At 41.8% G+C, this 16,951-nt stretch overlaps 1 protein-coding gene across 1 annotated transcript; it reads right to left on the bottom strand.

The window, feature by feature from the left end:
* Positions 1-2,891: 2,891 nt before the first annotated feature.
* On the bottom strand, positions 2,892-16,713 carry ACTC1 (actin alpha cardiac muscle 1). Its single transcript, XM_042444351.1, has 7 exons — positions 16,607-16,713; positions 13,828-13,979; positions 10,598-10,922; positions 8,833-8,994; positions 7,324-7,515; positions 4,095-4,276; positions 2,892-3,243 (listed from the first exon to the last, which is right to left on the bottom strand). Exons 2-7 carry the CDS (start codon positions 13,954-13,956, stop codon positions 3,100-3,102), a joined length of 1,134 nt encoding a protein of 377 aa, XP_042300285.1. The 5' UTR covers positions 13,957-13,979; positions 16,607-16,713; the 3' UTR covers positions 2,892-3,099.
* Positions 16,714-16,951: the final 238 nt, after the last annotated feature.

Below are 16,951 nucleotides of genomic sequence, written 5' to 3'. Positions count from 1 at the left end.
TCTTAGTCCAACTAATTTCCCCAATGGTAAGGCTGAAAGTAAGGCCTTATAAGTCAAGCTCAATTAATGGGAAAGTTCACATGGGCTACCAAGCCTTTTTCAGTTTTAAAGACTAAAACTAGCAGTTTAAACTTAGCCCAGAAAGGATCAGGCAGCCAAAAGATGTGCCATGGGAGAGGGGTAATATAGTCCAAAAATCTGAGCCCAGACAAAAATCTAGCTCCCCTATTTTCAACTGTCTTTTAAAGCAATCACTTGTACAGACAGGCATGGCCCAAGCTGTTTGCAACTGGAGGAAAATGGAAAGATGTCTGTCCCCACAATTCCAGATACAGTTTAAGAGGCATAGGGCACACACAGCTGTGTCCTCCAACAAAAGGAAATGGTCAGCTTACTGAGAATCCATGAGTCACATTAAGCAATTGTCTCACTCCCTAAAGAAGAGATGGGAGTCATATGGCTTTCTAGATGCTGATGGTCTGCAATTCCCATCAGCCTTAGCCAGCTGAGAAAAATGCTGGGCATTGAAGTCCAACAATATCTGAAAGGCAACATAAATTACACCCTTGACTTACTGATGGGGTGAGCCTGCTGAAAGAGACTATGGCTGTAAACCTTCCAGCTTCGAAGTAACTGCACTGCATATAAAAAAACAGAGCTGGAAATCCAGCTGAAGCTGATGAAAGGCATTCACCATCAATATGAACCTTAGGGGAAGTGTCAGGTCAAAGGACACTTCTAAACAGTGCCTGGAAGCATGCTCTTCCCTAGAATAGACTGTGATTCAGCATCAGAAACTAAAGTGGACAATATTTACATAATCTCTGCAACTCTCCTGCAGTTATTGGAATGGGGATGGGTACATTGGTTAGCTGTGTCTTCCGCCCAAAAAAACATTTTTGTGAACTTCAGCATAATCATAGAATTATAGAAATGGAAGAGACCACAAGACCCATCCAGTCCAAGCCCCTGTCATGCAAGAATACACAATCAAAACACCACTGACATATGGCCATCTGGCCTCTCTTTAAAAACCAAAGAAAGAAATTCCACCACACTCCCTGAGGCAGCATGTTCCACTTTCAAACAACTCTTACTGTCAAGAGGTTCTTTCTAAAATTTAGGTTAAATTTCTTTTCCTGTAGTTTGAATCCATTGCTCTTTGTCCTAGTCTCTGGAGCAGCAAAAAACAAGCTTGCCCCATCTTCAGTTTGATATCCCTTCAAATATTTAAGCATGGCTACCATGTCACCTCTTAACCTTCTTTTCCCCAGGCTAAACATACCCAGCTCTCTAAATCACTGCTCATAGGGAATGGTTTCCAGACCTAAATTCAACAGTGGAACACATTCCCTTGGAGTGTGGTGGAGTCTCCCTCCTTGGAGGTCTTTAAACAGAGGCTGGATGTCCATCTGTCAAGTATGCTTTGATTGAGAGTTCCTGCGTGGCAGGGGGTTAGACTGGATGGCCCTTGTGCTCTCTTCCAACTCTATGATCCAATGAAATCCTGATATGAAACAAAATGGAACCAAATTTTCATCTATCCAAAGAGGAAATCTGCCAGTTTCATTTTCCCACACATTTTAATTTTGTGGATTTTCAGCCTTTACGGCCATCTGTTTAACCCCTTCATTTCCAAAATCAGCTGGATCAGGTGCCTTTAGAGTATTTAAGCCTTTGGCCCTATACAGACAGGCCACAAAAAAGCTGCTTCAGGTCACTTTGGAGGTATGGTGTTTCAATGATGCATGCGTCCTAAGAGTCTGGAAGCTGCACCAAAGCTGCACTCCAGTCCTTTGGACTGGAGCACGGCTTTGGTGTGACTTCTGGACTCTTAGGATGCATGTATCATTTAAACAGCATACCTCCAAAGTGACTCGAAGCAGCTCTATTTTGGCCTGTCTGTATCAGGCCTTTGTTGTCTTTTCTACTTCACCCCTTATTCAAAGTCCTACCCATTTCCAAACCTTATAGCACCTGCAGGTAAAACTGTAATAGTGATCATTTAAAAAATATATATTAACTAGACATACTGACTAGAAGTTACAGTCTAAAAAGTAATTTTTCCAGACTGTGCTGGTTATTGTTCAAGTGTTGCATGCTTGTCACCTGCAATATGATCACATTACTTACCAGTGTTAACTTGTGTGACAGGGAATTCAGCTGAGCTTTTTACCAGCTGCTTCTGCTGCTTAATAAAAAGCAATAGGTGCTAGAATTTTCTGGACCGGTGTTATACAAAGATAAGAACTAGGCGCTAGAAAGCAGCAACCATTACATTATGTTTAAAACTATTTCTACTTCAGACATTGACTTTAATACATCAAAGCCTCCCATTTGTTTCTTTTGAGGTTTGGGGAAAGCTTGAGAAGGTAGGGGTGGGTGAATTGTCAGAACAGATTAGTGCTTTTCTTTGCTGTGCCTTGCCCTGAGAAAATAATTGATGGGTGTTAGGAGGATTAAGAAATTGAGCTAATTTGTTACAAATAACTCTCTGATCATATTAACATAACAAAATTGCGACTGCTGAATGGAGCTTATGCTTTCAATGCTTAGACTACACTCAGTTGCACTGGGCGAGAAAAATTTTCAAATATAATGATTTCATGCAAGGCAGATTGTCACTCCTGCCCTATATATTTTATTTACCCCAGGCTACTGCTTTTCAAATATTAACATCAACTATTTCACCATTTGGAGTTTCAAAAGAAGACTAAAAATACACAGAGAGATTGAATTAATAACAACAGCCTGAGCCTCTTGTTCCACCAAACAGGATCACTCTGGAGGACAATGATGTTTTTGACACTATCTGTCAGAAAGACTTATTACTAATAAGGTTTTAGATCATCATGGGTGTCCACACAAAAGAAATCAGACTAAATTGCATATTTAGGTTGCAAGTCCCAGATCTTGTTTATTTATAAAGCAATAAATATTCAAAGAAGCACAAATACATTGCACGGGTGTGTGTAAACAAACTGTACAATAACTGAACACTGAAGTTCAGGAAGGATTACTGAAGGGAAAAAGACTTCAAGAAGCATGTCATCCTGAGTGGGAGATAAGTGGAAGGGAGGAAGGGGAGAAGAAAGAGGCTTAGAAGCACTTGCGGTGGACAATTGAAGGACCAGCCTCATCATATTCCTGTTTACTGATCCACATCTGCTGGAAGGTTGAAAGAGATGCTAAAATAGAGCCCCCAATCCAAACTGAATATTTCCGCTCAGGAGGGGCAATAATCTGAAAGGAGGAACAAAACAAAAAAAAAAGATTCTCAATGAAAGCTATCCTAGCACTGGCTTTCTAATCTATATAACACACATTGACTTCAATTCAGTAGGCCCTTAGCATGGCATAAAGAACAGCGTGCAGGCATATGCCATCACAGCACTATGCCCCCATGCACAATAGCAACATCGGGCAATGCATGCTGACAAACACTGACAAAATAGCACAGTGGCCAAACTGTAAGGCACAATGCACAATGGCTATGGAGAAGAGGAGGCAGCAACACAGGACAGAAAAAGAAGCTATGGGCATTGTGCAACATCATGGATTGCACAACAGCACTTCCACCATTGCATCCTGAATGTGTCAATTACACAACATCATGCTCTGTGATTCTATGCTTCTACGGATTTTGTCCATTGTGCAATATTGAGTTCTTTGTGCTGCATTCACAGCGCCTACTCAGCACACATATCATGCTTCCTGAATTCAAGCCACTTTTTTTCCCTTATAATAATAATGACTTAATTGCAGATAGACTACCAGGGAATATCTCTCATAGAATCATAGAATCGTAGAGTTGGAAGAGACCACAAGGGCCATCCAGTCCAACCCCTTGCCATGCAGGAAATCTCAATCAAAACATCCCCGACAGATCGCCATCCAGTCTCTGCTTAAAGACCTCCAAAGAAGGAGACTCCACTACACTCTCCCCCTAAGTTAGGTCTTATCTCTCCACCCGTGGACAAGGAAATGTCCTTCCCCTCTCCCTCAAAAAAATCTTATGAATGCTGACATAGTTTCTTGGGACCATAGGACTACACCGTAATTTTCACTTTGGGGCCTCAAACACATCCTTTTACCTTGATCTTCATTGTGCTGGGAGCCAGAGCAGTGATTTCTTTCTGCATACGATCAGCAATACCAGGATACATAGTGGTGCCACCTGAGAGTACATTGTTGGCATACAGGTCTTTACGTATGTCAATATCACACTTCATGATGCTGTTATAGGTAGTCTCATGAATTCCAGCAGATTCCATCCCTTGAAGAAGGAAGGGAAGTCGATAAGTCATTAAAAGACAAAGCATAGAGAAAAAAAGTATTGTCATGGAAACCCTGTCAATATGCTGAAAGAAGGCTAAAGTATGAGAAATTATTTGTTTTATCAAGAATCTACCAAGAAAATGGAGGAATTTCTAAATAAGGTGTGAGAAGACAGGAAGCATTTTGACAAATCAATGGTTAGAAAATGTGGCAGAGTGATGGGAGCTGCAATCCTTCACTTGGAGGGTTGCACTTTGTCCTTTTCTGATATGATGAGAAAGAGGACAAAGTGCAACCCTCCAAGTGAAGGACTGCAGCTCCCATCATCCATTGCCTGGACAAGAATGCTGAGAGACAGAATCCAACAACATTTGGAGGGCCACACTTTGCCCTCTCTCCTGTGTTTATGCCATATAATTTTTTTGCCTAAACCTAAAATTGAATCTTGCACAGGCAGAATTATGCAACATTCTGCAACAATTTGCACAAGTAGAATTATGCAACATTTGTATTGCATAACTAGAGAGGTTGGAAGCAAGGAATTCTTGCTGGTTCTATTGTATTACTTTATGTATTAGATTTCTCAGTGTTGCTTTGCAGGAAGTCTGGGATTATTTGCATGAACTACAAAAGAAAAGAATAAGGTTGTATAAACCAATTTTTTGCCTGGATGTTGGTTGAAAGCGTTTCTCAAAATGACAAAATAAATGAGTGAACACATCAAATTTTTGTTGACTGGGCTAATTTTATGTTTTATAATACAAGACAAGACAGTGGCAGCAGAGCAGCTGATTGCTTTCATGGCGAGAACTTCAGGGTGTAATGAAGTATGTTAGCAACTGCATTTGAAAGAAGAGAAATGCAGAGGTCATGTTTGTGAGGGCAACAGATGATGAAGGAATGAGCAGGAGCTTAGCTGCAAACATGGGGAGAAAATACATCAGAAGTAAGAATTCATGGATGGGATTCCAAAGTATTAGTTGACAGGTGGCCTTCTTAAAGTGATCTGAAATTTGATCTATAACAAGACAGCAGCTGACGAACAACTGCATTAAACCTCTGAGGGTTATATTATAGCACTTGCTGCATCCAGCAGATTTATTTAGTGAAGAAGAAAGAGAGTGTCATATTGGTCATGTCAAAGGTTGGTCTTAGGGAACATGAACCTACACTGGCCCTTTTGGGTCTTCAAATTTTCCTGGATACTAGATACAGTGTTCAGGCACTGTTGCTTTACCATCATATCCATTTATTTCAATGGATTTTATGCAGAGTTGCTAAAAGAAATCCTACTGAAATTAAAGGAGGTAACACATTCAAATCACCCAGTAATGTGTGCTCTTCCTTCAGGTGTGCAAGCCCTAACAACAATGGCTGAAATTTTCAAAATTCAAAAGTTGGAAAAAATGCTATTCAGCCTAAACCACAACAAGATGCTAGTAAAATTCAGTCTTTCATCAAGGATATCCAATGACATGTTGGCAACAACAACATAATAAATCTGGGGCACCATTCTGGGGGCAGCTAAAATGTTTTAGAAATGGAGGCAAGTTTCTGCAAGACCAGAAAGCAAAGTTCTTGAAAGAAAAGGCACCCATCCCTTTGACATGCGTAAGTGGGGCACAGCCCTATTTTATCATTTAGCACCATGGAACTGTACAGAGATGTAGATGTCCCTAAGGCGTAATCACATGGGAAATAAAGAAGCAAGAGGGCTGTATGTCTTCCCACTTCTCCTGTGTAATTAGTTATTTTGCTGTTGAAGAATAAATCTCTCATTGCTGGATAATGAATGTTAATTTAATTGAGATGAAAGACCAAGAGGATAAAGATATTAGGCCCTTGGCTTAGACGTACCTATTTGTCATCAGAGTAAATGCAGTAACTCTACACAGGTTACAAATGCTCCCTAAAAATAGCAGACTCAAGTAATGCAGGGATTTTGCAATGTAATGGGAATTTGTCAATGTCAACATGGGAACTCTGTAACTGCTGTGAGCTAGACCCCATTTTTGTACTATTTCATCCCCCAGTTTCCAATATAAAACATTTTATAAAACATCTGAATGATATTTACTGTCCTAAAGGCTTCATTATCTCCTGTTAACATTAATTGTCTATAAAGAGGCTATGAGAAGTCATCCTGAACTAGATCTTGTCAGCAGCATTACTCATATTCCACGTCTTTTCAGTTGGATACAACTGAGTTTCGAATTAGTTATTTAAAGTACAGTAGGCCCTTGGTATCCATTGGGGTTTGGTTCCAGGACCTCCTGTGGATACCAAAATCCATGGATACTCAAGTCCCATTCAAAACAATGGCATAGTGAAATTGTGTCCCTTATATAAAATAGCAAAATCAAGGTTTGCTTTTTTGGGATTTATATCCATTTGAATATTTTCAAACCATGGATGGTTGAATCTGTGGATAAAGAATTGGTGGATATGGAGCGCTAGCAGTAATTCACTGAATACCCTTTTACAAAATGTCACAACTAAGTACAACTAATGCTGTACATTTTCAAAGTGTTTTGTAGCTTTGTACATTTAGTACTTGTTACTTTTCTGTTACTTTTATCCAGACCAGTGTTTCTCAAGCTGTCTAAATGGCTCAGCATCATTTTTTTCTCAATGTGTCAGGGACCCAGTATCATATTTGTACCATGTTATCATCATAGCAGTATACTTTCCTAGCAGCCTGCTGTGAATGGCAGCTGATGGCTCACACAATAACACCAGTCTTCAAATCACCAGCTTTACACTGGTGAAATGTATGTTCCTCTACCAAAGTGTCAATAATCAACACAATCCTCAAGGTTTGCTATTAATCCCTGGTTTTATTATAATTTATGTATTTTGTTATTTTTATTATATTTATGAACACATTGCTTTAAGCACTCATTGAGCAGAAGAGCAAGCCAAAAATATGCTAAATAAATAGTCTAAATAAATAAATAAATACTAATGAATTATACAAAATATACAAATAACAGAGGCTAGTTAAAGTCACCTGGGCCTAAATGTTACATCCATGCAAATACTTACCAATAAAAGATGGTTGGAAGAGAGTTTCTGGGCAACGGAAACGCTCATTCCCAATTGTGATGACCTGGCCATCAGGCAATTCATAACTCTTTTCTAGAGAGGAGGAAGAGGCTGCAGTAGCCATTTCATTCTCAAAATCCAGAGCAACGTAACACAATTTCTCCTTGATGTCACGGACAATCTCACGTTCAGCTGTAGAGCAAACATAGAAATTCACAGCAGGAAATGAAAGACACAGGCCAAAGGCAAGGCAAGCAAAAGCAGGGAAATAGTAATTTTTCTAGGGAAAAGATGCCTAAAATGTCTTCTGTATTTCTGTTTGGGGATGCCATCTCAAAATATCCTCCAGAACGTCATCTAGTGTACCAATGAGTGAGGGATAGTCCAAGGTATCACTGGATATGTCTGTTGGAGTATGGGGAGAAGGTGTATCTGTCCAGAAAGCCATTGCGAAAGTCTTGGAGAAAGGTTTTAAAATGGAGGCTTGTGATTAAAAGCAATGAGATAAGCAATGAGGTCTTGAGGAATGTGGCAAGAAGAATGGCTCCAGTCAAAGAATAAGATAAGAATTAAAATGTTTAGGGAGAAAAATAGAATTTGAATATAGTTCTTCCTTATGTGGTTTGGGAATTATCGTTATGTGCCCTCAAGCCATTTCTAACTTATGGTGACTCTAAGGTGAACCTATCTTGGGATTTTCTTGGCAAGATTTGTTCAGAAGGGGTTTGCCTTTGCCTTCCCCTGAGGCTGAGTGAGTGTGACTTGTCCATGGCCACCCAGTGGGTTTCCATGGCTGTGTGGGTATTCAAACCCTGGTCTGCAGAGTCATAGTCCAGCACTCAAACCACTACCCCACACCAGTTCGCTACTGAAATTAATTTTACTGGCTATTGCCACTAAATCTTATGTGAGTGGTACATACAGGTGAAAAATGGCAAGGTGCCACCATGCCAATGAGCACATCTGACTGTGCCTCATTTTGGAAGGTTAGCAGAGTTGGGCCTGATTAATACTTGGATGAGACACCCTGAGGGACTGTGCAGGAACCACAGGTAGCCCTAGGGGGGAAAATCCTTTCTGAAATTCCAAAAAACTGCCAGTCAGAACTGAGAGTACTGGTTTAGATGAAATAGGGGAAGAGGGTCTCATTTGACACAGTGTAAAACAGCTTCTTATGAACTTCTATTTTTAAATTTCTAAAATAGAGTATTATGAAATTTTACATGTTTTAAAATAATGGGGTACACACGCGCTTTGAATTGTAATGATAGTGTAGCTTATGGACTGGATCTAGATTCAGCCATACCTAGAATAGACCCATTGAAATTGTCTCCATGCTTTCATATGAGCCTTCTACGACTACATCTGGATTCATTCCAATGTATTCAGTTTATTATACTGTTCAATATTTTTAAGATTAGTCTATATACACACTTTGGACTATGGATTTTTTTTAAAGTTCACTGGGAGAACTGCTGGTTGTTTCAAATGAGTTTGAACTAAACTTACCAGTTGTGACAAAGGAATAACCACGTTCTGTCAGAATCTTCATGAGGTAGTCGGTCAGATCCCGGCCAGCCAGGTCCAGGCGCATGATGGCATGAGGAAGAGCATAGCCTTCATAGATAGGAACATTGTGCGTAACACCATCTCCTGAATCAAGGACAATACCTGCCAAGCAGAAATTGTCAAGATCAGATAAGCCTGTCATCACATTCAGTAACAACCCTTTCAGAAATCATGTGGCCTTACAATAAGCAGCACAGCAGATTTGAAGATATATATGTATCTAGGTGGCCTGAAAAGTTCTTTTTATAACTGAAAACTGTTCTGAAGGCTGCGATTTTTCATTTCAGAGTTCTCTCAGTATCTCATCACTGACCACAATAGAGAAGGAAAAGACTCCCTTAAAGCCAACATCCACTATAGAACCTAGCTCCTCTTTGAGTAATTTTCTGAGACACTGGGGTGGATTCCTCAAGCAGTGGCTATTGGGTGTCAAGAAAGGGCAGTAAATGAATGGTTGTTCAATTTATTACAATTGTATTTGTACTTCAGGAACTGGAGGTGGGGGCTTTTGTGGGGTTTTCTGCCTTAGCTGCTAAAATAGCCTGACTGGACTGACTTTGGGAAGTAGGGGGGAAATATTGGCTGCTCTACCTCTGGCAGCAAAAGGCATTGATCTGATCCTGACTTTATGGAAGCGTGTTTTCATAATCTATGGTGGTGCCTGCACAGGCCAGGATACTCCAGCGGCAGCATGTCAGGGTATCCTGGCCCTAAATCTGGTCCGGACTTCCCCATTACCTGGGGCCCTCTATTGTGACTGGCTGTTTGCATAGGTGTCCCACTGTGCCACCTGGCATGGCCACTGTGGTGGTGAGTCACTCGCTCCTGAAGTCTGAATGAGGCACCAACACTGAGGTTCTGACCTCAGAGCGACTGACTTGACTGTGCCAGGCAGCAGAGTAGGACACCTGTGCAAATAGCCTCCTGCAACAGAACAGAGGGCACCAGATCTTCTTTACTGTATTCATAACATGGTGTACTTGATACATTACAACTCTGACATAGGAGTTCCTTATCCATGGCTTCATCCCATAGTCTCCCCATAACCCAACATTAGTTATTTAGTTATCAGATGAGAAGATTCTAAGTCCTTGGCCCTGTCTACACAGTAGAATAAAAATGAGAAGACATTGATTGAGGAAAGGAAGGGAGGAAGTCACCTAATTGTGGTTATTGTGCCCATCACACCCCTGCTGCCAAGTCCTTCATTCTTTTTCAGGGCTTTCTTTGGCACAACTGAACCGAGTCTTTCATCACCAGCATGGTGTCAAAACTATAAATGTTATGACAGAATATGGGACGGATAAGTAGCTGACATGTAACTACCATAATTTATGAAGGCTCACTCTAGTCATGCTCAAAGCTTAGAAAAGGTACTTTTTTGGTCTATAGTTGCCAGAATCCTCAGCCAGCATGATCAGGCGTCAATAAGGGGACTCTGGGAGTGGTAGTTCCAGAAAAAGTTACTTTTACAACCTCTGACTAAACAATGATAAACCACTGGATTTTCCTCACACTTTCAACCTTGAGAAAGAAGGGCACAATTTTCCTTAGGGAATGAGTTCAGAAATAGGTAATACTTCTTTTCTAGCAATTTGATACTTAAAAATCACAAAGGAGTGAACTTCCTGTGGTTTGTGATTTAATTGCTTTACAGTGTCAATGGTTAGGGAAGATTGATAAAGAGAACAGGTTGGTGTCTTACCTGTAGTACGCCCAGAAGCATAGAGGGATAGGACAGCTTGGATGGCCACATACATGGCAGGTACATTGAATGTCTCAAACATGATTTGAGTCATCTTTTCACGATTGGCTTTAGGGTTCAGAGGAGCCTCTGTGAGCAGGGTGGGGTGCTCCTCAGGGGCAACACGCAGTTCATTGTAGAAAGTATGGTGCCAGATTTTTTCCATATCATCCCAGTTAGTGATGATGCCATGTTCAATGGGATATTTCAAAGTCAGAATACCTCTCTTGCTCTGAGCTTCATCACCCACATAGGAATCTTTCTGGCCCATACCAACCATAACACCCTGGGGAGCAGAAGAGACAAATAAACAATGCCAGGCGTTGTGAGAGTGAATGGTATAAAGGACAGCATGATGTACAGAAACATGAGATGGGCAGAGATAAAAACATGAAATACTGATTAACAGTGAAAATTTGCTTTTACTTTATTTTTCCAGTGTAACAATTTGCCATTTATTTCATAATGTAAAGGGAACTTATTTGCTTTATCTTGGTCATTTAACAGCTGTCAGATGTGGTTGAGGAGGAAACCAACCAATGTAACATATGAACTGGCAACTATTTTCCCAAACAGTATTGTAGTTTACTATTTTATTCTGGAAGTAACTTCAGTTAACATTAGCAGTAACAATACTTTTTTAACTGTCTGCCCAGTTAGTGCATTCCAGAGTATATACATTACCTCTGTACAATTTTGCATTCTCTACAATTTATTCTTTGGTCTTGAAATAGCCTGCTGCTGTTTGTGAGGGCAGGAACCACATGAAGCTCCATTAATTTTAAATACAATAGTGGCATGCTTACATTTCTTTCTCTTGACATTAGTAAGACTAATTTCTGGAGTTCACCTTTATTTTTCACTGAATTTCCCCCTGTATTTATTTGCATAAGTGAACACATCACAGTTATTCACAAATAAGGGACATCTGATGTTGTACTTCAGAAATCTTGCCTGCTCAGTTTTTTTATTAAGATAAATAAATTGAAGGTTTCCCGTCACATTCCTCTTAGGCTGAGAGGATGTAACTTGCCTAAAATGACCCAAGGCATTACCTTGGTCACCCAGAGTCTAACACTCATGACCAGGGGTAGGCAACCTTTTTGAGCCGGGGGCCAGGTTGCTGTCCCTCAGACAACTGGGGGGCCGAAGGCAAAAAATAAATAATTAAATATTTTTTTAAAAAAATTAAATAAATAAATAAACCAGGACAAATGTAGGACAACATTTTTAAATGGTGGACACTTTTTTTAAAAAAGTGGAGGACACACAAAAAAATTTGCTGATTTTTAAAAAAAATTAATATAAATGCATGTTTCTGAGGCGTCTATAGACAATTGCCCCCCTTGCCCCCTGTGCGCAAGAGGCCAAAGGCCCCGGTGGCAATCGGCGGCAGGACCGTGCTGGGGTCGGTCCCAAGGCCTTGCCGGGACGCATCCGACCCACGGGCCGCAGGTTGCCTACCCCTGCTCATGACTGTACCACATGGGCTTTCATTAGGGCATGTTATATTCATAATAATCAGGGACAAGAACCAGCTTGGTGAAAATATGACATGAATCAAAGAAACAGTGCAGGATCTGGGAACTCAACACCATTACCTCCTCCTATAAAGAGTCCTGTGCAGCCTTAAAGATTTACAACTTTTTTGGGGGTGGGGGTGAATAAGGATGGCTGGAATGTAACATTGATTTTTTAGCCATGAACATGGGGAGTAGGGGCAGGAGTAGGAAACTTAGGACTGTCCAGATATTAATGAATGACTACTTCCATCACCCCTCACAGCTGACAGGGCAAGTGGGGCTGATGGGTATTAGAATCCAACAAGATATAAGAGTACCTATTCCATAGCCTTATTGGACTCAGAAACAAAGGAGGAGGAGGAAATTGAGAAGAAAGGACAGTATGCTAAATCCATGAAACAATATAGGTTATAATATTGGAGCAAAAAAAAAAAAACGGGAAAACACAGTAAAGTAATGCAGGTGTTAATTAACTTATGAATGTCTGGACATTGATCAACACTACACTGTGAGCAGTCAATGTAACTATTTCACATCTAACCACTCATGCAGCTCCTACTGCCTGCATTTTTTGTATTTATTTGTGTGTGTGTGTGTGTGTGCGCGTCTTTATATATGAACTGCATATGAAATAGAAAAGTGTATGCAGTGCTTAAGGTGACACAACAGTCTTCACTGCTTTAACAGCAACAGACTTAATATAGCTCTCCTTCTGAAAATCATCTCCACACTATTGTAAGAAATCCTAAGGCACACTTTGCAGGTAATATTTGCTGAGAATCCCACAAATACCAGGTCCCCAGAAGCGATCTGGTAAAATTTGCCCACTAAGGCTCTTGTGTTGTTGAGCTACCTCAGGAATTATCAACCAGAAGTTTACTAAATGATGAAGTAAAAAGAAATATTAGGGCAGTGATTGTAGCTGAACTTTCCTAGGAATAAGAAAAGCTGAAACAATCTGTTCTGCCCATTTACTTAGCAGTAAGCTACACTATGTTGCAAGAATCCTTATACTTAAGAATTTTTCAAGGATAATGGACAGGCAAAAGCAATTTGACTTCCCACTGCAAGTAGGCAAAATTAAAAACAACTTGCCTTCTAATGTTTATTTTATTTTATTTATTTATTAGAGTAGCCTAAAGGCTATCAGAGCAGCTTACAATTATTATTTTTAATTAGACGGTTGGCCCCCCCCCCCCCCCCAACAAAATTAGTTCTCCGTTCCTGTTCAAAATTGGGACGCAGTAAATTTTACCAGAAAAATGAAGGTTTGTGGAGAGCAAGGTTTGTCAATAATGACTTGTTGACTGTTGTGAAAGAAAGACAGCAAAAATGGTAGGAAGAACAGTTCACTGCATTCAGGGGAGAAGGACTGCAGGTGGAAGAAAAGAAAACTGAGGGTAGTAGAAGTGGGTGCAGAGGAAACTGGGATGGGAGGAAGATGGGAATATGCTATAATGGGGCCATGTAGGATTTTTATCCAATGTGAAGAGACACAGTGACATGGTGGGCAAAGAAGTGCTGCTTCCTTTTCATGTACTGTAGTCTTTCAGACACCACAAATCTCCTTGTGACAGTTGTGGATGGATGAAAAGAGGGCTGGGCAGAACCATCCCCCCCCCACACCTGTTGGTCAGGGGGGACCAAGGGTGAAAGCCAGGGCCTTACCTGGTGTCTGGGGCGGCCAACAATGGAGGGAAAGACGGCACGAGGGGCATCATCTCCAGCAAAGCCTGCCTTGACCAAGCCTGAGCCATTGTCGCACACCAAGGCGGTGGTCTCCTCGTCGTCACACATCTTGCAAAGGAAGCTGGCAGAAGCTGAAAGAGACAAGAATGACTGAGACACATCATGGAAGGCAGCATGGCCTAGAGTCACAGAAGAGGTGAAATTCCCTTTGTGAAATTCCCTTTCAAGTGGAGCTTCAAAAGCTTGCATCATGTAGTTTGTACATTTTGGTTAGCCGCATAAAGGTATCACTGTTTTGTAGACCTGGGATATATAGTTTTGCAATGTCTTGAGTCTTCTCTGCCCTAGAGTGTTGGTGCCTCACCAAAATATAACTCGCAGGAGTCTGTAGGATGGAGCCATGGCAGTTAAAGTGGTGTCAAACTGCCTTATTTCTACAGTGTAGATGCACCCTCAGTTTGCCACTAGTTTTGTGGAGACTATTCTATGCCTTTGTTGTTTTGTGCCTCCAAGTCAGTTTTAACTTATGGCGACCCTAAGGTGAACCTATCAGAGGGTTTTCTTGGTAGGTTTCATCAGAGGGGGTTCGCCATTGTCACACTCGGAGTCTGAGAGAGTGTGAATTACCCAAGGTCACCCAGTGGGTTTTTATGCTTGAATGAGGATTTGAACTCTGGTCTCCAGAGTCCTAGTCCAATGCTCAAACCACACTGGATCGCAATGCCTACTCCAACATTTTTGCTGAGCCCAGAATATTGTTGTTGTTGAAGATGATGATTATTATTTTCATTATTATTATTATTATTATTATTATTATTATTATTATTATTTTAGAGGGAGATGGAATCCTAGTGGGTTTTGCATTAGTATCTTCAAAGAAGTTATTTTTCTGGATTTCATCACCAAATACACACACAGACACACTGACACATCTGGAAGGGCTGCTGTTGGCTTCCGGTCAGTTGCCCAGGGATGTTGCTCCAGGTTTCAGGCCCAACTTTAAGGCACTGTCCAAAGTGCTGAACCTATTTGGGAAATAACGTTCAGCAGGTTGGTTCGCTCCATTAAAGTAGAGAATAGAAACCAGACCAAATTCCTCTTCCTTTTCACAGGGAAAGCCAATAGCTCCCAGGAACTTGGCAGGAGAGAAAAGGTGTGGGTGGGCTACATGCATTCTAAATACATTGGCTGCATCCACACTGGAGAAATAATGTGGCTTGATGCTATTTTAACTGCTATGGCTCCATGCTATGGAATTCTGGGAATTGTAGTTTCTTGTGGCACCAGAGCGGAGCAATTTCCAGAATTCCATAGCATGGAGCTATAGCAGTTAAAATAGAGTCAAACCGCATTATTTCTCCAGTATGGATGCAGCTATACTTGTGTCGCGTGTTGTGGGCCTTCAAGATTGTTTCCAGCTGACTAAGGAGACCCTATCCTGGGGTTTTCTTGGCAAGATTTCTTCAGAGGAGGTTTGTCATGACCTCCCCTGAGGCTGAGACAGTGTGACTTGCCTAAGGTGGGTTTCATGGCCAAGCTGGTCATCGAATCCTGGTTTATCACACGGGAGGATTTTCTCTTAATTTTGAATGAAAAGAAAGTGGGGCCAGAACGCATTCACATGAATTCGCTAGTTCAGTGAATTTACTTAAATTTGAATTACATTCGAACTGACTTCCCATTGCCCAAAAATAGCTTGCCATTGCCCAAAATTGCGTGTGGTAGTCTATCATGCAATAACGTTAAAGCCCATGATTGCGTTCAGATTGCCATTGGATTATACTTCCAATTTCCCTTGTCTGATAACGTCCCAACACTCAAACCACACTGGCCCTGTTCACAACTGCCCAAAAACACACCCTCAACTCTGAACTCTGGGTTTTTTTAAAATCCCATTGCCTTCTTTGTTTTCATTTTTTAAAATCTAAAGCCCAGCTGCCTCTCTTTGCCCACAGAGGGAATTCAAAGGGGACTAGTGACAACAAAACCATTTTTTAAAAGTACAGTAATGTAACTTGGAGATGCCACACTCTCTCAGCCTCAGGGGAAGAGGCAATGGCAAGTCCTCTTCTGAACCAGTCTTTGCCAAGAAAACCCCAGGAGAGGGTCTCCATCAGTTGGAATGGACAGCGCAAAAGAACAACAACAAAGTAACTAAATCATAAAAACGACAAGAAGAAGAAGAGGAGGAGGAAAGGGAGAAAATGAGAGGGGGAAGAAGGGAGGAGGAGAAGGGAGGAGAAGGAGAAGGAGAAGAAGAAGGGAAGAGAAGGAAAAAGAGAAAGAAAGGGGGAGGAGGAAAAGGGAGAAGGAAAAGAAGGGAAGGAGAGGGAGAAAGGGAATGAGGAGAAGGGGAAAGAGAAGGAAAAAGAAAGAGAAAGAGAAAGAAAAGAAGAAGGGAGAAGGAGAAGAAAGTGAAGAAGAAAGGAGGAGAAAGAGAAGAAGAAAGAGAAGAAGGGAGGAAAAGGAGAAGAACAAAGAGAAGAAGAAAGGAGGAGAAAGAGAAGATGGAAGGAAAAGAAGAAAGAAGGAGAAGGGCGGAGAAGGAGAAAGAAGAAATGAAAGAAGAAAAGGGGAGAAGGAGGAGAAGAAAGAAGAAGAAAGGAGGAGAAAGAGAGGAAGAAAGGAGGAGAAAGAGCAGGAGAGGGGTGGTGGAGCTTATTTAGTGATGCTCCGAATGGAAGACCTTTGAGAAGGCTGCGATGGAGGAGCTGTCCCCTGCCCCCCCCCCCCAAGCCCCTCTGCTGCTAGTACTCACCCCCGAAGTCAGCCGCCCTGGAGGGCTGGGGCACTGCTCCTGGTGCTGGTGCTGGGCTGTGGGCCGGGTGGCTGGCGCTGGGGATCCGGGCCCTTTATAGGGGTCCCTGGGCTGCTGCTGGCGAGGGAGCTTTCCCTTATTTGGTCTCCTGGGCGCCCTGGAGGAGCGTCGAGGCCATGAATGGAGTCGGGTAGGCCTCGGGCCCTCAGCCCTTGTAAGGCGAAGAAGGCCAGGGGTCTGGGCGCCAGGGCAGGGCAGGGCCAGGCCCCTCGGGGGGCCAGGAGGAGGAAGGGGGGCGAAAGAGGGGGTAGATGGACGGATGGATGGATGGGGAAGGAAGGAGGG

The sequence above is a fragment of the Sceloporus undulatus genome, chromosome 1, assembly GCF_019175285.1.
Source record: "Sceloporus undulatus isolate JIND9_A2432 ecotype Alabama chromosome 1, SceUnd_v1.1, whole genome shotgun sequence".
NCBI lineage: Eukaryota > Metazoa > Chordata > Lepidosauria > Squamata > Phrynosomatidae > Sceloporus > Sceloporus undulatus.
This window is presented reverse-complemented; position numbering and strand designations above follow the sequence as displayed.